Source organism: Taurulus bubalis, assembly GCF_910589615.1.
Source record: "Taurulus bubalis genome assembly, chromosome: 17".
NCBI classification, from domain to species: domain Eukaryota; kingdom Metazoa; phylum Chordata; class Actinopteri; order Perciformes; family Cottidae; genus Taurulus; species Taurulus bubalis.
Genome location: NC_136605.1, coordinates 23,335,516 through 23,360,348, shown reverse-complemented (window position 1 = coordinate 23,360,348; position 24,833 = coordinate 23,335,516). Strand labels below are relative to the sequence as shown.

Sequence of the window (24,833 nt, the reverse complement as noted above, 5' to 3'; positions counted from 1 at the left end):
GGTCGCTCCTCTGCGGGAGTTTAATCCACAAGCGCGGCTCTCCTCCTGCGGGACTCGGGATGGAGCCGATGAACATCTGTCAAACACTCACACTCTCTGACGTCACGGCCGCCGAACAGCTTCCGGTGGAAACCTACAAAATAAAACCATCAACAGGTTTATGTGTTTCTTTCTGAAACATAAACAATGTTTAAATAAAATAAAACCACCAACAAGTTAATATATTTTTTCTTAAACATAAAACATAAAAAAAGAGTAAAAAGCCATCTTTAAGTTTATATATTTCTTTCTTCAACATAAACAATATTTAGATCAAATAAAACCTACAAAATAAAACCATTAACAAGTTCATGTATTTCTTTCTGAAACATAAACAATGTTTAAACATTATAAAATAAAACCTAAAAAAACATCAACAAGTTCATATATTTCTTTCTTCAACATGATCAATGTTAAATCAAATAAAACCTACAAAATAAAACCACCAACAAGTTTATATATGCCTTTCTTAAACATGAACAATGTTTAAATTCAATTAAATAAAAAAATCCAGCTTGATGCAGGACAGAAATAGCAGAAAATAATTAATAAACATATAACTAGGAATATACATTTGAATTGTACTATACAACAGCAATACAACTCAAAACAGTAGAATGTGCCACACACACTACAAGAAGACAACACAGTGCAGCAGGAAATAGAATAACGAAGATACAAACTGCATGTTGTTGATATTAAATTAAATGTATTGTTTGACAAAGATATTCAGTGCAAAGAAGATTGATTTGCTTTGATTTATAAAGATGCAATCGCTTAAAATAAAATAATATATATTCTGTGCATCAAAAGATTCAGTGTATACCTGCATGCTTTAGTACTTAAAGAAGGTTTTGTTTAATAACTTCTTTGGAGACGTTTCTCTAGATCGAGTTGCATTTACTATTTATTTTGAAAGTGATAACCGGAAGTAAAGGGATTGTAATACGTCCATCTTGACGTTTAATCGCCACGCCAGAAAACTGTGATTTAAATATAGTGGTGCGGTTTCTTACTGTGGCCACTGGAGGGCGATGAACTCTCATGTTTACGACACATATCTAAAAAACAGAAACAACACAAAACTAACCACTGAACATTGTAAATAAATAAATGTTTAATATCTGTATCTTACTGAACACATGTATATGCACAGACAAAAGATTCCACTCAGACTGACTGATGCGTTTATTCAAGGCAGTGGCAGCGCCAAGGACTGTTCAAAGTAAAGGTTTGTTTTCATTTGTGGCCATCCAAACTTGTATTATTATATATTATGTATATTATCCTTTAATGTGTTCCACTTATTACATGAACATACTATCTGTAAATGCAAACCAGGTGACCTCAGATCCCATGTTGGACAGGTTTGTTTGGGCCTTTGTGCGCTCGATATTATGAACACAGCTCCTACTTCAGGCGTACAGAGACACACACACACACACACATATATATATATATATATATATATATATATATATATATATATATATATATATATATATATGTATCATGTCACCAACATGAACATCTGGCCAGAGAGCCGGTTCTCTGCACTCTCACTGCTCAATACTTTCAAAGTGCATTCTGTTCAACCAGCTTCCTCTGTATGACTCCATGTGTATAATCTGAGATCAGAAATGTCCCCTGAGAGAAGCCAATGGAGACCCGCCTCCTCTCACCTGTCACTCACAACATGTCCCCAACATGAAAGACCTGACTGCTAAAAGAGCTCCCATCCTAAGTAGAGCTCTGCTGCTCTGCAGCCGCCATGTGGAGCAGCTGCTGATGAGCTGCTCCTCCAGATAGATCATAATAAATAATAACCCAGAACACTGCAGAGGCCTCAGACGCAGTCAGTGTTGGCCGATAGTTCACTTCTTTCTGGATGGAGGTCAGCTAGACCGGCTCTCTTTCATTCGCTCCTAAAGGAAGACGCTTTCTAAACAGCAGGACGACATGTATGTTTTACTGAGCGCCGCTATGTTGGAGTTTTCCCCGGAGAACGAGAGGGTCGCCTCCCTGCGTCTACGGGTTGCTTAGAGTAAGGCTCTGACTGTTGTTTGTGCTTATGCACCGAACAGCATTTCAGAGTATCCGGCCTTCTTGGAGTCGGTGGGAGGGTCCTGGAAAGGGCGCCGCCTGCCGACTCCTGAGTTCTCCTGGGAGACTTCAACGCTCACGTGGGCAATGACAGAGAAACCTGGCGGGGCGTGATTGGGAGGAACGGCTTGCCCGATATGAACCCGAATGGTGTTTTGTTGTTGGACTTCTGTGCTAGCCACAGTTTGTCCATAACGAACACCATGTAGAGCATAAGGTGGCTCATAAGTGTACCTGGTACCAGAACACCTGAGGCCAGAGATCAATGATTGACTTTGTAATCGTATCATCTGATCTGCGGCCGTATGTCTTGGACACTCGGGGGAAGAGAGGAGCAGAGCTGTCAACTGATCACCACCTGGTGGTGAGTTGGATCATATGGCGGGGGAGTCGGCTAGAAAGACCTGGCAAGCCCAAACGTGTAGTGAGGGTGAACTGGGAACATCTGGTGGAGGATCCTGTCCGGAAGGTCCTCAACTCCCACCTCCGGAAGAGCCTCTCACACATCCCGAGGGAGGCTGGGGACATGGAATCCGAGTGGACCATGTGCAAAGCCTCTATTGTGGACATAGCCGCTAGGAGCTGTGGCCAGACGGTCATCGGTGCCTGTCGTGGCGGCAACCGAGAACCCGGTGGTGGACACCGGGGGTGAGGGAAGCCGTCAAGCTGAAGAAGGAGGCCTTTCGGGCCTGGTTGGCCCAGGGGTCTCCTGAAGCAGCTGACGGGCCAGAAGGGCTGCAGCTGTGGTTGTCACGGATGCTAAAACTCGGGCATGGGAGGAGTTCGGAGAGGCCATGGAGAAGGACTTTCGGTTGGCCTCAAGGAAGTTCTGGCAGACCATCCGACGGGCTCAGGAAGGGAAAGCAGGGCCTACCCCAGGCTGTTCTCAGCGGGGGGGGGGGAACCAGCTCTTTACCCTCGCAAGATCACTGGAGGGGTCCTGGGAGTTTGCCCAACCAGTCTACATGTGCTTTGTAGACTTGGAGAAGGCTTTCGACCGGGTCCCTCTGGGTTTTTTGTGGGGGGTGCTGCGGGAGTATGGGGTGCCGGACCCGTTGGCACGGGCCATCCGGTCTCTGTACTGCAGTAGCTGTGTTCGTATCCTTGGTAGTAAGTCAGACATGTTCCCGGTGGGTGTTGGCCTCCGCCAGGGCTGCCCTTTATCACCGGTCCTGTTCGACCTCAGACATCAGGGGGGAGCTTGGAGTATGTATGTTTCACTGCGTAGTGTATGTTTCACTGCGTTATGTATGTTTTACTGCGTTGTGTATGTTTCACTGCGTTATGTATGTTTCACTGCGTTATGTATGTTTTACTGCGTTGTGTATGTTTTACTGCGTTGTGTATGTTTTACTGCGTTATCTATGTTTCAGTGCGTTATGTATGTTTCACTGCGTTGTGTATGTTTTACTGCGTTGTGTATATTTTTCTGCGTTATGTATGTTTCACTGCGTTATGTATGTTTTACTGCGTTGTGTATGTTTTACTGCGTTATGTATAATTCACTGCGTTATGTATGTTTCACTGCGTTGTGTATGTTTTACTGCGTTATGTATGTTTCACTGCGTTGTGTATGTTTCACTGCGTTATGTATGTTTTACTGCGTTGTGTATGTTTCACTGCGTTGTGTATGTTTCACTGCGTTGTGTATGTTTCACTGCGTTGTGTATGTTTTACTGCGTTGTGTATGTTTTTCTGCGTTATGTATGTTTCACTGCGTTATGTATGTTTTTCTGCGTTGTGTATGTTTCACTGCGTTGTGTATGTTTCACTGCGTTGTGTATGTTTTTCTGCGTTATGTATGTTTTACTGTGTTATGTATGTTTTACTGCGTTATGTATGTTTCACTGCGTTGTGTATGTTTCACTGCGTTATGTATGTTTTACTGCGTTGTGTATGTTTTACTGCGTTATGTATAATTCACTGCGTTATGTATGTTTCACTGCGTTGTGTATGTTTTACTGCGTTATGTATGTTTCACTGCGTTGTGTATGTTTCACTGCGTTATGTATGTTTTACTGCGTTGTGTATGTTTCACTGCGTTGTGTATGTTTCACTGCGTTGTGTATGTTTCACTGCGTTATGTATGTTTTACTGCGTTGTGTATGTTTTACTGCGTTATGTATAATTCACTGCGTTATGTATGTTTCACTGCGTTGTGTATGTTTTACTGCGTTATGTATGTTTCACTGCGTTGTGTATGTTTCACTGCGTTATGTATGTTTTACTGCGTTGTGTATGTTTCACTGCGTTGTGTATGTTTCACTGCGTTGTGTATGTTTCACTGCGTTGTGTATGTTTTACTGCGTTGTGTATGTTTTTCTGCGTTATGTATGTTTCACTGCGTTATGTATGTTTTTCTGCGTTGTGTATGTTTCACTGCGTTGTGTATGTTTCACTGCGTTGTGTATGTTTTTCTGCGTTATGTATGTTTTACTGTGTTATGTATGTTTTACTGCGTTATGTATGTTTCACTGCGTTGTGTATGTTTCACTGCGTTGTGTATGTTTCACTGCGTTATGTATGTGTTAATGCGTTATGTATGTTTCACTGTGTTGTGTATGTTTCACTGCGTTGTGTATGTTTTATTGCGTTGTGTATGTTTCACTGCGTTATGTATGTTTCACTGCGTTGTGTATGTTTCACTGCGTTATGTATGTTTTACTGCGTTGTGTATGTTTTACTGCGTTATGTATGTTTCACTGCGTTGTGTATGTTTTACTGCATTGTGTATGTTTTTCTGCGTTATGTATGTTTCACTGCGTTGTGTATGTTTTACTGCATTGTGTATGTTTTTCTGCGTTGTGTATGTTTCACTGCGTTGTGTATGTTTCACTGCGTTATGTATGTTTCACTGCGTTATGTATGTTTTACTGCATTGTGTATGTTTTTCTGCGTTATGTATGTTTCACTGGGTTGTGTATGTTTTACTGCATTGTGTATGTTTTTCTGCGTTGTGTATGTTTTACTGCGTTGTGTATGTTTTACTGCATTGTGTATGTTTTTCTGCGTTGTGTATGTTTCACTGCGTTGTGTATGTTTCACTGCGTTATGTATGTTTCACTGCGTTATGTATGTTTTACTGCATTGTGTATGTTTTTCTGCGTTATGTATGTTTCACTGCGTTGTGTATGTTTTACTGCATTGTGTATGTTTTTCTGCGTTGTGTATGTTTTACTGCGTTGTGTATGTTTTACTGCATTGTGTATGTTTTTCTGCGTTATGTATGTTTCACTGCGTTATGTATGTTTTACTGCGTTGTGTATGTTTTACTGCGTTGTGTTTGTTTCACTGCGTTATGTATGTTTTACTGCGTTATGTATGTTTCACTGCGTTGTGTATGTTTCACTGCGTTATGTATGTTTTACTGCGTTATGTATGTTTTACTGCGTTATGTATGTTTCACTGCGTTGTGTATGTTTCACTGCATTATGTATGTTTCACTGCGTTATGTATGTTTTACTGCGTTATGTATGTTTCACTGCGTTATGTATGTTTTACTGTGTTATGTATCTTTCACTGCGTTGTGTATGTTTCACTGCGTTATGTATGTTTTACTGCGTTATGTATGTTTTACTGCGTTATGTATGTTTCACTGCGTTATGTATGTTTTACTGTGTTATGTATGTTTCACTGCGTTGTGTATGTTTCACTGCATTATTTATGTTTTACTGCGTTGTGTATGTTTTACTGCATTGTGTATGTTTCACTGCGTTATGTATGTTTTACTGCGTTATGTATGTTTCACTGCGTTATGTATGTTTTACTGCGTTATGTATGTTTCAATGCGTTATGTATGTTTTACTGCATTATGTATGTTTCACTGCGTTGTGTATGTTTTACTGCGTTGTGTATGTTTTACTGCATTATGTATGTTTTACTGCGTTATGTATGTTTCACTGCGTTATGTATGTTTCACTGCGTTATGTATGTTTTACTGTGTTGTGTATGTTTTACTGCGTTGTGTATGTTTCACTGCGTTGTGTATGTTTTACTGCATTATGTATGTTTTACTGCGTTGTGTATGTTTCACTGCGTTGTGTATGTTTTACTGCGTTATGTATGTTTCACTGCGTTGTGTATGTTTCACTGCGTTATGTATGTGTTAATGCGTTATGTATGTTTCACTGCGTTGTGTATGTTTCACTGCGTTGTGTATGTTTTATTGCGTTGTGTATGTTTCACTGCGTTATGTATGTTTCACTGCGTTGTGTATGTTTCACTGCGTTATGTATGTTTTACTGCGTTATGTATGTTTTACTGCGTTATGTATGTTTCACTGCGTTATGTATGTTTTACTGTGTTATGTATGTTTCACTGCGTTGTGTATGTTTCACTGCATTATTTATGTTTTACTGCGTTGTGTATGTTTTACTGCATTGTGTATGTTTCACTGCGTTATGTATGTTTTACTGCGTTATGTATGTTTCACTGCGTTATGTATGTTTTACTGCGTTATGTATGTTTCAATGCGTTATGTATGTTTTACTGCATTATGTATGTTTCACTGCGTTATGTATGTTTTACTGCGTTGTGTATGTTTTACTGCATTATGTATGTTTTACTGCGTTATGTATGTTTCACTGCGTTATTTATGTTTTACTGCGTTGTGTATGTTTTACTGCATTGTGTATGTTTCACTGCGTTATGTATGTTTTACTGCGTTATGTATGTTTCACTGCGTTATGTATGTTTTACTGCGCTATGTATGTTTCAATGCGTTATGTATGTTTTACTGCATTATGTATGTTTCACTGCGTTATGTATGTTTTACTGCGTTGTGTATGTTTTACTGCATTATGTATGTTTCACTGCGTTGTGTATGTTTCACTGCGTTGTGTATGTTTTATTGCGTTGTGTATGTTTCACTGCGTTATGTATGTTTCACTGCGTTGTGTATGTTTCACTGCGTTATGTATGTTTTACTGCGTTGTGTATGTTTTACTGCGTTATGTATGTTTCACTGCGTTGTGTATGTTTTACTGCATTGTGTATGTTTTTCTGCGTTATGTATGTTTCACTGCGTTGTGTATGTTTTACTGCGTTGTCTATGTTTTACTGCGTTATGTATGTTTTACTGCGTTGTGTATGTTTTACTGCGTTGTGTTTGTTTCACTGCGTTATGTATGTTTTACTGCGTTATGTATGTTTCACTGCGTTGTGTATGTTTCACTGCGTTATGTATGTTTTACTGCGTTATGTATGTTTTACTGCGTTATGTATGTTTCACTGCGTTGTGTATGTTTCACTGCGTTATGTATGTTTTACTGCGTTATGTATGTTTCACTGCGTTATGTATGTTTTACTGTGTTATGTATGTTTCACTGCGTTGTGTATGTTTCACTGCGTTATGTATGTTTCACTGCGTTATGTATGTTTTACTGCGTTATGTATGTTTCACTGCGTTATGTATGTTTTACTGTGTTATGTATCTTTCACTGCGTTGTGTATGTTTCACTGCGTTATGTATGTTTTACTGCGTTATGTATGTTTCACTGCGTTATGTATGTTTTACTGCGTTATATATGTTTCAATGCGTTATGTATGTTTTACTGCATTATGTATGTTTCACTGCGTTATGTATGTTTTACTGCGTTGTGTATGTTTTACTGCATTATGTATGTTTTACTGCGTTATGTATGTTTCACTGCGTCATGTATGTTTCACTGCATTATGTATGTTTTACTGTGTTGTGTATGTTTTACTGCGTTGTGTATGTTTCACTGCGTTGTGTATGTTTTACTGCATTATGTATGTTTTACTGCGTTATGTATGTTTTACTGCGTTGTGTATGTTTCACTGCGCTGTGTATGTTTTACTGCATTATGTATGTTTCACTGCGTTGTGTATGTTTTACTGCGTTATGTATGTTTTACTGTGTTGTGTATGTTTTACTGCGTTGTGTATGTTTCACTGCGTTGTGTATGTTTTACTGCATTATGTATGTTTTACTGCGTTATGTAGATTTCACTGCGTTGTGTATGTTTTACTGCGTTATGTATGTTTCACTGCGTTGTGTATGTTTCACTGTGTTGTGTATGTTTCACTGCATTATGTATGTTTTACTGCGTTGTGTATGTTTTACTGCATTGTGTATGTTTTACTGCGTTGTGTATGTTTCACTGCGTTATGTATGTTTTACTGCGTTATGTATGTTTCACTGCGTTGTGTATGTTTCACTGCGTTATGTATGTGTTACTGCGTTATGTATGTTTCACTGCGTTATGTATGTTTCACTGCGTTGTGTATGTTTCACTGCGTTATGTATGTGTTACTGCGTTATGTATGTTTCACTGCGTTATGTATGTTTTACTGCGTTGTGTAAGTTTCACTGCGTTGTGTATGTTTCACTGCGTTATGTATGTTTTACTGCGTTATGTATGTTTCACTGCGTTATGTATGTTTTACTGCGTTATGTATGTTTTACTGCGTTATGTATGTTTTACTGCGTTGTGTATGTTTCACTGCATTATGTATGTTTTACTGCGTTATGTATGTTTCACTGCGTTGTGTATGTTTTACTCCGTTGTGTATGTTTCACTGCGTTGTGTATGTTTTACTGCGTTATGTATGTTTTACTGCGTTATGTATGTTTTACTGCGTTGTGTATGTTTTACTGCGTTATGTATGTTTTACTGCGTTATGTATGTTTCACTGCGTTGTGTATGTTTTACTGCGTTATGTATGTTTTACTGCGTTGTGTATGTTTCACTGCGTTGTGTATGTTTTACTCCGTTGTGTATGTTTCACTGCGTTGTGTATATTTTACTGCGTTATGTATGTTTTACTGCGTTATGTATGTTTTACTGCGTTATGTATGTTTTACTCCGTTGTGTATGTTTCACTGCGTTGTGTATGTTTTACTGCGTTGTCTATGTTTTACTGCGTTATGTATGTTTTACTGCGTTATGTATGTTTTACTGCGTTTTGTATGTTTCACTGCGTTGTGTATGTTTTACTGCGTTGTCTATGTTTTACTGCGTTATGTATGTTTTACTGCGTTATGTATGTTTTACTGCGTTATGTATGTTTCACTGCGTTGTGTATGTTTTACTGCGTTATGTATGTTTTACTGCGTTATGTATGTTTTACTGCGTTATGTATGTTTTACTGCGTTGTGTATGTTTCACTGCGTTATGTATGTTTCACTGCGTTATGTATGTTTTACTGCGTTGTGTATATTTTACTGCATTATGTATGTTTTACTGCGTTATGTATGTTTTACTGCGTTGTGTATGTTTCACTGCGTTGTGTATGTTTTACTCCGTTGTGTATGTTTCACTGCGTTGTGTATGTTTTACTGCGTTATGTATGTTTTACTGCGTTATGTATGTTTTACTGCGTTGTGTATGTTTTACTGCGTTATGTATGTTTTACTGCGTTATGTATGTTTCACTGCGTTAGGTATGTTTTACTGCGTTATGTATGTTTTACTGCGTTTTGTATGTTTTACTGCGTTGTGTATGTTTTACTGTGGGACAATGTGTCTCCTCTGAGGCGTTGAGTCTCTGTGGAGACAAAATCTATTTCTAGAGGTTTATATTTAGACAACAGCCGGTGCTCTGCGTGGTGAAGTAGACTGAAGGTTCCCTGCGTGGTGAAGTAGACTGAAGGTTCCCTGCGTGGTGAACTAGACTGAAGGTTCTCTTCTCTTCTGTTGGACTCAGAAGAACAAGTAAACAAGTAAGTGTCTCTACAGTGTGACTCCTCACACTTCCACCAGATCACTTCATGTGGAGGACGAATGAAATGATGATGTGAGGTCATCGACAGACGAGGAGACAAGACCACACGGACACACAAACATGGACACGCAACACGCAACACGTAAACACGGACACGCAACACACAAACACGGACACGCAACACACAAACACGGACACGCAACACACAGAAGACCTCTGACAGGACCGACAACTCTTGTAGTTGCTTTAGGACTCTTTGTGGCAGGCTTTGTGTCTTTGTGTAGTAGTGTTGTGTCTTTTTATGTCTTCTTGTGGTTATTTTGTGTCTTTTTGTAGTTTTGTGTCCTTTTGTAGTTTTGTGTCTTTTTGTGGTTGTTTTGTGTCCCTTTGTGTGGTTTTGCATCTCTTTGTGGTCATTTGATTGATTGATTGATTGATTGATTGGTTCATTGGTTGCGAGCCCCCGGTCCTTTTCCAGCTTCTGTTCCCGGTCGGGTGCTGTCCAATAATTCATGTTTAAAATATAACTCGTACGCAATTTATACAATTTTAAGCTCACATCTAGAAGAATATAAATCGGTTTAGATCATTCTAAAAAAAAAAGATACGGCTGGATTTGATAGTTCAAAATTAAGATTAAACAAATATTATTTACAGTTTTATGGAACGTGATTTTTCCTCATGCATCACCGACCGGCTGTATATCGTATTTAAATATCCACAAGTCTCAAATTTCATGAATGGCGTCTTACAGTTCACTCTTTGTTTGAAGACTTAGTTAAAAAGATGTCTCTGTTTGTATTCCAGAGTTGTAAGAATAGATTTAAAATGCTAGCAGGTGAGACGGATGCCATTACGGAGCCGGAGAGCTTGTGGGTATGAACCGCTGCTTCCTCTCATGTTCACTCATCACAGATGTTCACTCCATCACAGATGTTCACTCCATCTCAGATGTTCACTCATCACAGATGTTCACTCATCACAGATGTTTACTCATCACAGATGGACGTCGCATCTCATCGCATCTTCAGAAAAATAATTTTCCATCTATAAAGTATGTTCAAAGCATTGGACATACTTTAACAACAACTAAACGTATATCAGATCTCACGTTTATACTTATTCACTTTCTTTGTGAGATTTAGATGTTATGGCTGTACGCTAAATAGGAAGCTATGGTCAGCTAGTTAGCATAGTTTAGCACAAATACTGGAAACGGTGGGAAACAGCTAGCCTGGCTCAAAAGCTCACTTATTCTTATGTAGCATCTCGTTTGTGTATTTCATACAGAAAGTGTTACAACTAGTTTACAGAGAGTTTTGTGTAAGCTAGCTGTTCCACCTGTTTTCAGTCCTTATGCTAAGCTAAGCTAAGCGTTTGCTGGTTGGAATCTGAGACTAAACTCTCAGTCAGAAAGTGAATAAGCATCTCAGAATGTCAAACTATTCATTCAACATGTCCTAAGAGTACTACAAAGATATATCTATACTTCTCTTTGGTACCGATTCTGCATTTTGAATAGAAAAACATAATCTTTTCGGGTAGGACATTCTGCAGGAGATGGACTCCGTTTGGACCACCACGGTTCTGCTGGTTCCGTGTGTCGTGGTTCTCACCGCCGGCCTGTTCTACCTCTACAGCTTCATCACGGCGCTGCTGGTCAACACCTCTGTACGCAACAAGGTGGTGGTCGTAACCGACGCCCTGTCCGGGCTCGGGAAAGGTATCAAGACCTCATGTAGTCCTGGTCCTCTATAGACCTCAGTCTAGTCTTGGTTCTTTATAGACCTCAGTGTAGTCCTGGTCCTCTAGAGACCTCAGTCTAGTCTTGGTCCTCTATAGACCTCAGTGTAGTCCTGGTCCTCTGTAGACCTCATGTAGTCCTGGTCCTCTATAGACCTCATTGTAGTGCTGGTCCTCTATAGACCTCAGTCTAGTCCTGGTCCTCTGTGCACCTCAGTGTAGTCCCAGTCCTCTATAGACCTCATTGTAGTCCTGGTCCTCTATAGACCTCAGTCTAGTCCTGGTCCTCTATAGACCTCAGTCTAGTCCTGGTCCTCTATAGACCTCAGTGTAGTCCCAGTCCTCTATAGACCTCATGTAGTCCTGGTCCTCTGTAGACCTCCGTCTAGTCTCCTGGTCCTCTATAGACCTCATGTAGTCCTGGTCCTCTGTAGACCTCCGTCTAGTCTCCTGGTCCTCTATAGACCTCAGTGTAGTCCTGGTCCTCTATAGACCTCAGTGTAGTTCTGGTCCTCTAGAGACCTTAGTCTAGTCTTGGTCCTCTGTAGACCTCAGTGTAGTCCCAGTCCTACTATAGATCTCATTGTAGTCCTGGGCCTCTATAGACCTCAGTCTAGTCCTGGTTCTCTATAGACCTCAGTCTAGTCTTGGTCCTCTATAGACCTCATTGTAGTCCTGGTCCTCTATAGACCTCAGTCTAGTTCTGGTCCTCTATAGACCTCAGTCTAGTCCTGGTCCTCTATAGACCTCAGTCTAGTCTTGGTCCTCTATAGACCTCAGTCTAGTCCTGGTCCTCTATAGACCTCAGTCTAGTCCTGGTCCTCTGTAGACCTCAGTGTAGTCCCAGTCCTCTATAGACCTCATGTAGTCCTGGTCCTCTGTAGACCTCAGTGTAGTCCCAGTCCTCTATAGACCTCATGTAGTCCTGGTCCTCTGTAGACCTCCATCTAGTCCTGGTCCTCTATAGACCTCAGTGTAGTCATGGTCAGAGGTGTCAAAAGTATTCACATTCATTACTCAAGTAGAAGTATAGATACTAGGGTTTAAAAATACTTCTGTAAAAGTTGAAGTATCAACTCAAGCTTTTTACTTAAGTAAAAGTACTGGTTTAAAAACTACTTAGAAGTATAAAAGTAAAAGTAATGTAAGGGGAATGTTTTTTTTCCATTAAGGACAAACTCTTAAGCCGCGTCTCAGGGGCCTCTAGTGCACTAACCCTCCCCCCCCAAAAACAATCATTTTTATAAAGGCCATAATGACTATAATGTTTTAAAATGTTATGTTGAAAAATGTGGGATGCACTAGGCTACCCGTTTCAGCTGCATATATGTCCAGTTAAAATGATCACATTTTATTACAATGCAAATACATTAAAGTACCATATGTGTACTGAGCATTAACATGCGTTTCATGGAGCGGAAGACATGATAACTAGTTGCCTATAAGTATTGTAATAGTGCAAAATAGGCGGCGGCGGCGACTCCGACACAAACAGCTGTGGTTCTCAAACTTTTTCTGTAAATAACATAATTGTGTGACTCATCTGTGCTTTTATAAATAACAGAATAAAGACAATTGCAATCACTTTCAAGTAAATCAGATTGCCCCATCAGACAATGTTTTGTGTAAGTTCTATCTGTGTAAAAAATAACTCATATTTAGTTACTACTAAATAGCTCATTGTGGAAAACAATAAGCTTTTCATTTTTTTTGCCAAACAAAACAGAATGAGTGCAGATATGTGAGCCATCAGGTTGTATCAGTATTAGTGGAGCAGTGAGCTGCTTTCCTCGACACATATGTTTTAAACGGAGTTGTAGATTTGGTACGGCCTCTCTCAATTCATGCTCCACATTGAGCTTAGATCTGTTTTTTTATTTTGAGAAACGCAACAGCAGGAAAAGACGAGGGAGCTTACTGCGTAGCGTCAAATCGCGCATGCGCAAGCTAACCTGTTAACGGCGTACCGCAACCATTTACCTGAAAGTACAGGCATTTGTCCATGTATTTATTAATGACTTAGTTTTATATCCGTGTACTTTGTACTTTTGTAATATGTGAAGCCAGCAGCTCATTGTTGGTAGAAGACACGAGCACCGTGGCTCGTTTCACCTGGAGCAGGAGAGCTGCTCCGGGTTCAGAGAGCTGCTCCAGGTTCATGTTGCATCTTCACCCGGGGAGCGTTTAAAACGCAGATATAGCGGTCTGCTTTTCACGCGACATTTTTTTCGACGCTCTCTGTCCGCTGGTGTGTGTGTGTGTGTGTGTGTGTGCTCAGCGCTCACCTGTGTGCGCGCGCACGTATCTGTGCGCAACGGGGCGGAGAGGTTTTTTTGTGTGTGTTTTTGAACGATGACAAGCCGGAGTGAAAACAAACCAAAATGAAATAGTAACGAGGCTATTTTTAAAATGTAGGCAGTAGAAAGTACAGATATTTGCGTGAAAATGTAAGGAGTAGAAGTAAAAAGTCGTCTGAAAAATAAATACTCCAGTAAAGTATAGATACCCAAAATTTCTACTTAAGTAAGGTAACGAAGTATTTGTACTTCGTTACTTGACACCTCTGGTCATGGTCCTCTGTAGACCTCATGTAGTCCTGGTCCTCTGTAGACCTCATGTAGTCCTGGTCCTCTATAGACCTCAGTCTAGTCCTGGTCCTCTGTAGACCTCATGTAGTCCTGGTCCTCTATAGACCTCAGTCTAGTCCTGGTCCTCTGTAGACCTCATGTAGTCCTGGTCCTCTGTAGACCTCATGTAGTGCTGGTCCTCTGTAGACCTCAGTGTAGTCCTGGTCCTCTGTATACCTCATGTAGTCCTGGTCCTCTGTAGACCTCATGTAGTGCTGGTCCTCTGTAGACCTCAGTGTAGTCCTGGTCCTCTGTAGACCTCATGTAGTCCTGGTCCTCTGTAGACCTCATGTAGTGCTGGTCCTCTGTAAACCTCAGTGTAGTCCTGGTCCTCTGTAGACCTCATGTAGTCCTGGTCCTCTATAGACCTCAGTTTAGTCCTGGTCCTCTATAGACCTCATGTAGTCCTGGTCCTCTGTAGACCTCATGTAGTGCTGGTCCTCTGTAGACCTCATATAGTCCTGGTCCTCTGTAGACCTCAGTGTAGTCCTGGTCCTCTGTAGACCTCATGTAGTGCTGGTCCTCTGTAAACCTCAGTGTAGTCCTGGTCCTCTGTAGACCTCATGTAGTCCTGGTCCTCTATAGACCTCAGTTTAGTCCTGGTCCTCTATAGACCTCATGTAGTCCTGGTCCTCTATAGTCCTCATGTAGTGCTGGTCCTCTGTAGACCTCATGTAGTCCTGGTCCTCTGTAGACCTCAGTGTAGTCCTGGTCCTCTGTAGACCTCAGTGTAGTCCTGGTCCTCTGTAGACCTCATGTAGTCCTGGTTCTCTATAGACCTCATGTAGTCCTGGTCCTCTATATACCTCAGTGTAGTCCTGGTCCTCTGTAGACCTCAGTGTAGTCCTGGTCCTCTGTAGACCTCATGTAGTCCTGGTTCTCTATAGACCTCATGTAGTCCTGGTCCTCTATAGACCTCAGTGTAGTCCTGGTCCTCTGTAGACCTCATGTAGTCCTGGTCCTCTGTAGAACTCATGTAGTCCTGGTCCTCTATGAAAGGGTGAGCTCTCCTTCCCAGAATGTGCCGCTGTGTTCCACCGAGGAGGAGCGAGGCTGATCCTCTGCGGGAGGAGCTGGGAGAAGTTGGAAGAACTCGCTGATGATTTGGCGAACGCCTCAGACCCGACAGTGGTAAGAACCCGGCTCTGAAGAAGAGATACTCACAAGTACAAGTACAAGTACTGCAGGGATACGTCTCTGGTGGATTAATATATGTGACTTTATTAGATTTAATTATTATTAGATGATGCATCAATGTTAGACACACGTGTTACTGTTATTATAGCTGCAGGTGGATGAGATGGTTTGGTCTAGTGGTTCTCAACCTAGGGGTCGCATCCCTCCAAAGGGTCACCAGGTTCATCTGAGGGGTCGTGAGATGACTTCACCTTTTGGACTTCTATCTCATCTTTGCTGTTTGTTTTGACATTTTATATAATTTCACCTCTTGGGACTCAAACTGTTTCTCACAGAAATCTGAAACTAGACCATTATTACTTTGTACATCCACACAGATTGGAAACCACGGGTTCTATCTCAAACAATGTGTTTTATAAACGTAATATATGCTCACGTACAAACTGTAGAAGATAAGGAGAATAAAGGAGCTCACAATGGATCAAAACTACATCTTTGAGTCGGTCCACCTGTTTGCTGCTGTAGATCCTGCAATGTCCCCACTGCAGGACTAATAAAGGAATGTCTAATCTAAATGGTTTATAATCCTGTCTCTCAGACGTTCCCCTCCAAACTGGTGCTGCTGGAGTTTGGGGACCTGGACAGCATGCCGGAGGTGATCTGTGAGATCCTGGAGTGTTACGGATGCCTGGACATCGTCATCTTCAACAGCAGCATGAAGGTCCGAGCTCCTGCTCAGAGCGTGTCTCTGGAGATGGACAAGCTGCTGATGGACAACAACTACTTCGGACCGGCCACGCTGGCCAAAGGTAGACCACAAGACTTCAGTCTGCAGACGGGACGCTTCAGTCTGTAAACGATGAGACGCTTCAGTCTGCAGACGAGACTTCAGTCTGTAGATGAGACGCTTCAGTCTGCAGACGATGAGACGCTTCAGTCTGCAGACGATGAGACTTCAGTCTGCAGACGATGAGACGCTTCAGTCTGCAGACGAGACTTCAGTCTGTAAACGATGAGACGCTTCAGTCTGCAGACGAGACTTCAGTCTGTAGACGAGACGCTTCAGTCTGCAGACGATGAGACGCTTCAGTCTGCAGACGATGAGACGCTTCAGTCTGCAGACGATGAGACGCTTCAGTCTGCAGACGATGAGACGCTTCAGTCTGCAGTCGATGAGACGCTTCAGTCTGCAGTCGAGACGCTTCAGTCTGCAGACGAGACGCTTCAGTCTGCAGACGATGAGATGCTTCAGTCTGCAGACGAGAAGCCTCAGTCTGCAGACTGAAGCTTCAGTCTGCAGACGATGAGATGCTTCAGTCTGCAGACTGAAGCTTCAGTCTGCAGACTGAAGCTTCAGTCTGCAGACTGAAGCGTCTCGTCTGCAGACTGAAGTGGCCGTCGCTCTGCAGTGAAACATGTGTTGTTTTCTCAGGTCTGCTGCCCTCCATGACCTCCAGGAGAACCGGTCACCTGCTGCTGGTCAACAGCATCCAGGGCAAGATGGCCGTGCCTTTCCGCTCCGCATGTGAGTTATGAGTTCATGAGTTATGAGTTATGAGTTTATGAGTTGCACTTCTTATTTTAGGGCGCTATTGTACTTTAAGCACTAAAGTATTTAAATAAATACTAGAGGGTATGCCGTTTCCCTGTTGCTCCATCATAAAGTTACATTTGTCGTTCTGGGTTACATCTTTTCAATTGATGCCATGAAACACAAAAATGCAAAGAAAAAAAAAGTTATTGTGCAAAACAGGCAAAGAAAAGAAGAAAACAAAGCCAGTAAAACAAATATCCCCAGTGAGTGTTGGTGTTTGCAGTGTTTACACCAGTAGTTCTTAAGTTACAGTTTTGTTATAATACAGTTTAGTTATTATGTTAAAAAGATATTCAGTGCAAAGCAGGTTATTTGCAGCCACAATAAACTATTTTGTTTACCAAATATTAGTATTTTTTTTGCAGAGATATAACTTTATTTGCATTGTTCTAACAAAGTGATGAAACATGTTATTAGTTTTTGTCTGATGGAGCGATCTGGTTTACTGGAAAGTGATTTACATTTTATTTATTATACCATTTATTAAACCATTTTGTTCAAATTTGTGAGGCGTGAACAAAAAGGTAAAAGCAACACTATTGTGTACTTGTAGTACCGTGTTTTACTCTGCTCTGTAAAGACAGCGTGTTCTACTGCTCTGTAAAGACGTGTTCTGCTGCTCTGTAAAGACATGTACTACTGCTCTGTAAAGACATGTACTACTGCTCTGTAAAGACATGTACTACTGCTCTGTAAAGACGTGTTGTACTGCTCTGTAAAGACATGTTCTACTGCTCTGTAAAGACATGTTCTACTGCTCTGTAAAGACATGTACTACTGCTCTGTAAAGACGTGTTCTGCTGCTCTGTAAAGACGTGTTCTACTGCTCTGTAAAGACATGTTCTACTGCTCTGTAAAGACATGTATTACTGCTCTGTAAAGACGTGTTCTGCTGCTCTGTAAAGACATGTACTACTGCTCTGTAAAGACGTGTTCTGCTGCTCTGTAAAGACATGTACTACTGCTCTGTAAAGACGTGTTCTGCTGCTCTGTAAAGACATGTACTACTGCTCTGTAAAGACGTGTTCTACTGCTCTGTAAAGACGTGTTCTGCTGCTCTGTAAAGACATGTACTACTGCTCTGTAAAGACATGTACTACTGCTCTGTAAAGACGTGTTCTGCTGCTCTGTAAAGACGTGTTCTGCTGCTCTGTAAAGACCTGTACTACTGCTCTGTAAAGACATGTTCTACTGCTCTGTAAAGACGTGTTCTGCTGCTCTGTAAAGACGTGTTCTGCTGCTCTGTAAAGACATGGTCTATTGCTCTGGAAAGACGTGTTCTGCTGCTCTGTAAAGACATGTACTACTGCTCTGTAAAGACATGTTCTACTGCTCTGTAAAGACGTGTTCTACTGCTCTGTAAAGACGTGTTCTACTGCTCTGTAAAGACATGTACTAATGCTCTGTAAAGACGTGTTCTGCTGCTCTGTAAAGACGTGTTCTACTGCTCTGTAAAGACATGTTCTACTGCTCTGTAAAGACATGTATTACTGCTCTGTAAAGACGTGTTCTGTTGCTCTGTAAAGACATGTACTACTGCTCTGTAAAGACGTGTTCTGCTGCTCTGTAAAGACATGTACTACTGCTCTGTAAAGATGTGTTCTGCTGCTCTGTAAAGACGTGTTCTGCTGCTCTGTAAAGACATGTTCTGCTGCTCTGTAAAGCCATGTTCTACTGCTCTGTAAAGACGTGTACTACTGCTCTGTAAAGACATGTTCTACTGCTCTGTAAAGACGTGTTCTGCTGCTCTGTAAAGACATGTACTACTGCTCTGTAAAGACGTGTTCTACTGCTCTGTAAAGACATGTTCTACTGCTCTGTAAAGACATGTACTACTGCTCTGTAAAGACATGTACTACTGCTCTGTAAAGACATGTTCTACTGCTCTGTAAAGACGTGTTCTAGTGCTCTGTAAAGACGTGTTCTGCTGCTCTGTAAAGACATGTTCTATTGCTCTGTAAAGACGTGTTCGACTGCTCTGTAAAGATGTGTTCTGCTGCTCTGTAAAGACGTGTTCTATTGCTCTGTAAAGGCGTGTTCGACTGCTCTGTAAAGATGTGTTCTGCTGCTCTGTAAAGACGTGTTCTATTGCTCTGTAAAGACGTTTTCAGCTGCTCTGTAAAGACGTGTACTGCTGCTCTGTAAAGACATGTACTACTGCTCTGTAAAGACGTGTTCTACTGCTCTGTAAAGACATGTTCTACTGCTCTGTAAAGACGTGTTCTACTGCTCTGTAAAGACATGTTCTACTGCTCTGTAAAGACGTGTTCTACTGCTCTGTAAAGACGTGTTCTACTGCTCTGTAAAGACATGTACTACTGCTCTGTAAAGACATGTACTACTGCTCTGTAAAGACGTGTTCTGCTGCTCTGTAAAGACATGTTCTATTGCTCTGTAAAGACGTGTTCTATTGCTCTGTAAAGACATGTACTACTGCTCTGTAAAGACATGTTCTACTGCTATGTAAAGACATGTACTACTGCTCTGTAAAGACATGTACTACTGCTCTGTAAAGACGTGTTCTACTGCTCTGTAAAGACATGTTCTACTGCTCTGTAAAGACGTGTTCTACTGCTCTGTAAAGACATGTTCTATTGCTCTGTAAAGACGTGTTCTATTGCTCTGTAAAGACATGTACTACTGCTCTGTAAAGACATGTTCTACTGCTCTGTAAAGACGTGTTCTACTGCTCTGTAAAGACATGTACTACTGCTCTGTAAAGACGTGTTCTACTGCTCTGTAAAGACATGTACTACTGCTCTGTAAAGACATGTACTACTGCTCTGTAAAGACATGTTCTACTGCTCTGTAAAGACGTGTTCTAGTGCTCTGTAAAGACGTGTTCTGCTGCTCTGTAAAGACATGTTCTATTGCTCTGTAAAGACGTGTTCGACTGCTCTGTAAAGATGTGTTCTGCTGCTCTGTAAAGACGTGTTCTATTGCTCTGTAAAGGCGTGTTCGACTGCTCTGTAAAGATGTGTTCTGCTGCTCTGTAAAGACGTGTTCTATTGCTCTGTAAAGACGTTTTCAGCTGCTCTGTAAAGACGTGTACTGCTGCTCTGTAAAGACATGTACTACTGCTCTGTAAAGACGTGTTCTACTGCTCTGTAAAGACATGTTCTACTGCTCTGTAAAGACGTGTTCTACTGCTCTGTAAAGACATGTTCTACTGCTCTGTAAAGACGTGTTCTACTGCTCTGTAAAGACGTGTTCTACTGCTCTGTAAAGACGTGTTCTGCTGCTCTGTAAAGACATGTACTACTGCTCTGTAAAGACATGTACTACTGCTCTGTAAAGACGTGTTCTGCTGCTCTGTAAAGACATGTTCTATTGCTCTGTAAAGACGTGTTCTATTGCTCTGTAAAGACATGTACTACTGCTCTGTAAAGACATGTTCTACTGCTCTGTAAAGACATGTACTACTGCTCTGTAAAGACATGTACTACTGCTCTGTAAAGACGTGTTCTACTGCTCTGTAAAGACATGTTCTACTGCTCTGTAAAGACGTGTTCTACTGCTCTGTAAAGACATGTTCTATTGCTCTGTAAAGACGTGTTCTATTGCTCTGTAAAGACATGTACTACTGCTCTGTAAAGACATGTTCTACTGCTCTGTAAAGACATGTACTACTGCTCTGTAAAGACATGTACTACTGCTCTGTAAAGACGTGTTCTACTGCTCTGTAAAGACATGTTCTACTGCTCTGTAAAGACATGTTCTACTGCTCTGTAAAGACATGTACTACTGCTCTGTAAAGACATGTACTACTGCTCTGTAAAGACGTGTTCTACTGCTCTGTAAAGACATGTTCTACTGCTCTGTAAAGACATGTTCTACTGCTCTGCCCAGACTCCGCCTCTAAACACGCCGTCCAGGCCTTCTTCGACTGCCTGAGAGCCGAGGTGGAGGAGTACGGCATCTCCGTCAGCATCATCAACCACACCTTCATCAGCCGCTCGGCCCACGCAGAGGCCTCCAGGTCACTCTGGTCACGTGAGTAGACATGCAGAGCAACCACACTGCAGAGCAACATGCAGAGCAACCACACTGCATCTTTAATGCAGATAAACGTTGGTTATATTATGTTGTTTAATACAGATAAGCTGTGTCTCTCTGCAGTGCTGTACACACAGAAGCCTCTGGGCGTCTCTCCGGTCGAAGCCGCCGCTCAGGTCCTGCAGACTCTGAGCAGCAGGAAGAGCGAGGTGCTCATCGCCGCCTCGCTGCCGAGGGCGGCGCTCTACTCCAGATGCCTTTTCCCAGACGTCTTCTTCTCCGTGATGGCGGCCGGAGTGAAGAGCGCTGAGGCGGCCGAGAGCATGAAGTGATGACCGAAAGATTATGTTCTGTTTCACCCTCTCATCCAACACATAATCAATATTAATGATTATAAACACAACGAAGGAAACCTTGAGTCTGTTCTTGTGTTCGTGGCTTTAGAATAGAAATAAAAAGCATTCGTGTGTAAACTCTAGTCATGTCAAAGTTATTTTCTTTTTCTTTGAATGCATTGTATTATTAATGTAATAAAGAAACACGTGCTGAAAGAAAAGAAATGGAGGATTTTCTGGAATTAAACATCTAAGAAATACTCAATTTAAACTCAAGTAAATATGAATGTATTATTAGAAAATGTAGTGTAAACGGGTAGAAAGATAATTATTGAATACTTTTAGTTTTCTCTTAAATTAATACCAATTTATTTAGATCTTTCTAGAAGGTTCCTTAAACAAATATTCAGAAACTACAGAACTGTAAATTAAGAAACACGTATAAACGCACATCTTCTGAAATGTTCATGCTTTAATCACATTTATAGAAATGTTTAAGTAATAATACAAAATAAGTAAATATTAATTTATTATGAGAAAATGTTACTCAATATCTGTTTGTTTTAAATGCATAGAAGGATCATTTAGAAATACTTGTAGTGTTCTCTCTTAAATTAATGCTAAAGTATTTAGATATTTCTAGAAAGTTTCTTTGGAAATAATTAATATAATTACGTTATACATTGTGAAGAAAACATTTATAATAATTCCATCACTGTAGTTAATCATTGTGAGTGAAGACGCCCCCTGGTGGTCAGTCTGCAGAACTACTACTACAGTCTGCAGTAGCAGTATCACGTGTATATCTCGTGTATATCTCGTGTATATCACGTGTATATCTCGTGTATATCTCGTGTATATCTCGTGTATATTGCGTATATATCGTGTTTGCTTCATGCTTAAATGGCCTTTAAAGTGTTGTCCAGACTCTCGGCGGTGACCCAGCGGCTGAGGCCTCCCGCCGCTGCCGCCCGCAGCGCGCGGAGCTCCGGATGCTTCCTCGCGGTGCAACACGACCGGCGGACGCGGCGCTTCAGCGTGGCTCCGGGCCGCGGGGCTCCGGGCCGCGGGGCCGGTGAGCAGGGCAGCCGGGGAGGGCGCACCGGGGACCGGGGAGACCCAGCACGGGAGACCGGCGTCTAGACGTGGCCCGCTGGGAGAATTGACCTTTTAAACAAAACATCGGTTTCTTTCCGGACGTTTATTTGGATTTTACACAAATGTTGATTAGTGCCGTTTTTGCGTCGAGAACTGCGAACGAAACTTAATGTAAACATCATAAAAACGTAGTTTGACTATGAACTGATCCCCTCATACACGTCATGGATCACCTGTACTTCATGCATGTTGTAATAACCGACACAATATGGATCACCTGTACTTCATGCATGTTATAATAACCGACACAATATGGATCACCTGTACTTCATGCATGTTATAATAACCTACACAATATGGATCACCTGTACTTCATGCATGTTATAATAACCGACACAATATGGATCACCTGTACTTCATGCATGTTATAATAACCGACACAATATGGATCACCTGTACTTCATGCATGTTATAATAACCTACACGTCATGAACACTTAAACACTAATACTACTTACAGGTGTTCTCAGGGAGTCTGTATCGGTCAACATGTCTATAAATGGTTATCTGGTGCCAAAAGCTTTGGGGACATTTAACTTCCCTGCAATGTCCCTCACAACATTAACCCTTTAAGCCCTAACCCTCACAACATTAACCCTTTAAGCCCTAACCCTCACAACATTAATAACTCAACACAAGATGTGACTAATGCTCCTCATTAGAAACAGAGTTAATGCAGCGCATACGTATAATTATACCTATAATGCATACTTTATAATTACAAATAAACTGTAGATGTTAATGAGCTCATCTTGAGGTCTGTGTTTAATGAGCTGCGTCTGAGTTATTTGGATCCCAGTAAAGTCTTCCTCCTCCTCCTCCTCCTCCTCCTCCTCCTCTTCCTCCTCCTCAGACTGTGCGGTGCTGCTCTACCGGTTCACCGGGGAGAAGGAGGTGGATCTGATGTCCACCTTTGTTCCCGAGGCGTTCAGGGGTCAAGGTGTTGCTGCTCTTCTGTCTCAGGTACGTCAGCCTCATCATCTCTCTGTGTTGAAACTTAAAGTATTAAATATTATGTTTACAGTCATCTCTCTGTGTTGAAACTTAAAGTATTAAATATTATGTTTACAGTCATCTCTCTGTGTTGAAACTTAAAGTATTAAATATTATGTTTACAGGCGGCCATGGACTTCCTGGTAGAAGACGACCTGAAGGCTCGCGTCTCCTGCTGGTACATAAAGAAATACATCCAGGACAATCCGCTGCGTGGGTTTGAACAACGTGTCATTGATGACTGAAGTCCTGCGATAAACAACCTCAAATGAACTACAACCTCAAATGAACTACAACCTCAAATGAACTACAACCCCAAATGAACTACAACCCCAAATGAACTACAACCCCAAATGAACTACAACCTCAAATGAACTACAACCCCAAATGAACTACAACCTCAAATGAACTACAACCTCAAATGAACTACAACCCCAAATGAACTACTAAATGTGTATCGGTCTATGGAGGCCAAATGGATCCATACATCACGCTATGGGGTTAGTTCAGTCTCATTAATGACAAATGCACACAGAAAGATTCACAAATATATTTGATTTACAAATGCACACAGAAGTTTCTATTTCTTTGTGCATTTGTTTGTGAATAGCTTCACATTTACGAGAGGCTTTTTTGAGACTCCTGCCGTGCTTTGGATTCACAAATGCATTTTTTTCAATAAGGACCTATCCATAGCCAATCAGATGTCGCCCTCATTTTCAACCAATTACATGAGTGCAGCTCCCTCCTCCCCTACCCACGAGGTGGGGGGCAGCGTTACAGTTACGGAATTTGCGGAGGTGAAATCAGAAGTCAGACAATGGCGTTTTAATTGTGTGTCTGTAATCAGGCCGTTTATATTTTCTGATGAAATATCAATATTTATTAATTATTTGCTTATTGATAAGGTCTGCATACTTAGAATAAAGCTTTGTCTTGTATGTAATAAAGATGTATTTGTTGAACAATTAAAATACTAATTTTTGAATATGGCTGGGTTTTGTGATTGTTGATAACCAAACAAATATATTTATATATATTATATATATACATTTATTTATATATATTACCAATATAGGTGTGTATATATATATATATATATATATATATATATATATATATATATTAACCTCGTGAGATAATGATCAGGTGACTCCAGCAGCAGGAAGAACAAACGGTGAAGAGATCAGCAGCTCTAAAGTCCAACGGACTAAACAACCTTCAGTTTTATTGGTTTTGTTTCCTCAGCTGAAAAGTATTCATAATGTTTATTTCATAAACAGAAGTACGTGTCTCTCCGTCTTGGAATCCTTCGCTCCTCTTTTGGTGGAGTCGGTGTTCGTAGATTTAAACATTTTAAACAATCGATAACAGAATGAAAGCATCGACAAAAGTTGAATTAGTGATGATTAAAAATCATCTTT

At 41.1% G+C, this 24,833-nt stretch overlaps 2 protein-coding genes across 3 annotated transcripts; both read left to right on the top strand.

The window, feature by feature from the left end:
* The first annotated feature begins 9,740 nt into the window (after nt 1-9,740).
* LOC306749439 (dehydrogenase/reductase SDR family member 7C-B-like) lies at nt 9,741-21,468 on the top strand. Of its 2 annotated transcripts, XM_079232735.1 has the most exons (8): nt 9,767-9,825; nt 10,761-10,881; nt 11,373-11,550; nt 15,216-15,328; nt 15,933-16,143; nt 16,767-16,859; nt 20,778-20,921; nt 21,048-21,468. In XM_079232735.1, the coding sequence occupies exons 3-8, from the start codon at nt 11,388-11,390 to the stop codon at nt 21,254-21,256; spliced, it is 933 nt and encodes a 310-aa protein (XP_079088861.1). In that variant the 5' UTR covers nt 9,767-9,825; nt 10,761-10,881; nt 11,373-11,387; the 3' UTR covers nt 21,257-21,468. The 2 variants fall into 2 exon arrangements, with proteins under 2 accessions (XP_079088860.1, XP_079088861.1); XM_079232734.1 differs by lacking the exon at nt 10,761-10,881 and having other exon boundaries at nt 9,741-9,825.
* Nucleotides 21,469-22,106: 638 nt separating this feature from the next.
* LOC306750143 (protein NATD1-like) lies at nt 22,107-24,361 on the top strand. The gene is made up of 3 exons (XM_079233539.1): nt 22,107-22,334; nt 23,270-23,379; nt 23,535-24,361. Exons 1-3 carry the CDS (start codon nt 22,163-22,165, stop codon nt 23,652-23,654), a joined length of 402 nt encoding a protein of 133 aa, XP_079089665.1. The 5' UTR covers nt 22,107-22,162; the 3' UTR covers nt 23,655-24,361.
* Nucleotides 24,362-24,833: the final 472 nt, after the last annotated feature.

Excerpts from the sequence above, each read along its gene's own strand:
- LOC306749439 (XM_079232734.1), top strand. The coding sequence starts at position 11,388 with ATGGACTCCGTTTGGACCACCACGGTTCTGCTGGTTCCGTGTGTCGTG. Across the intron at positions 11,551-15,215 it reads CCTGTCCGGGCTCGGGAAAG|AATGTGCCGCTGTGTTCCAC; the intron begins GTATCAAGACCT and ends TCTCCTTCCCAG. Across the intron at positions 20,922-21,047 it reads CTCCAGGTCACTCTGGTCAC|TGCTGTACACACAGAAGCCT; the intron begins GTGAGTAGACAT and ends GTCTCTCTGCAG.
- LOC306750143 (XM_079233539.1), top strand. The coding sequence starts at position 22,163 with ATGGCCTTTAAAGTGTTGTCCAGACTCTCGGCGGTGACCCAGCGGCTG. Across the intron at positions 22,335-23,269 it reads GGCTCCGGGCCGCGGGGCCG|ACTGTGCGGTGCTGCTCTAC; the intron begins GTGAGCAGGGCA and ends CCTCCTCCTCAG. Across the intron at positions 23,380-23,534 it reads TTGCTGCTCTTCTGTCTCAG|GCGGCCATGGACTTCCTGGT; the intron begins GTACGTCAGCCT and ends TTATGTTTACAG.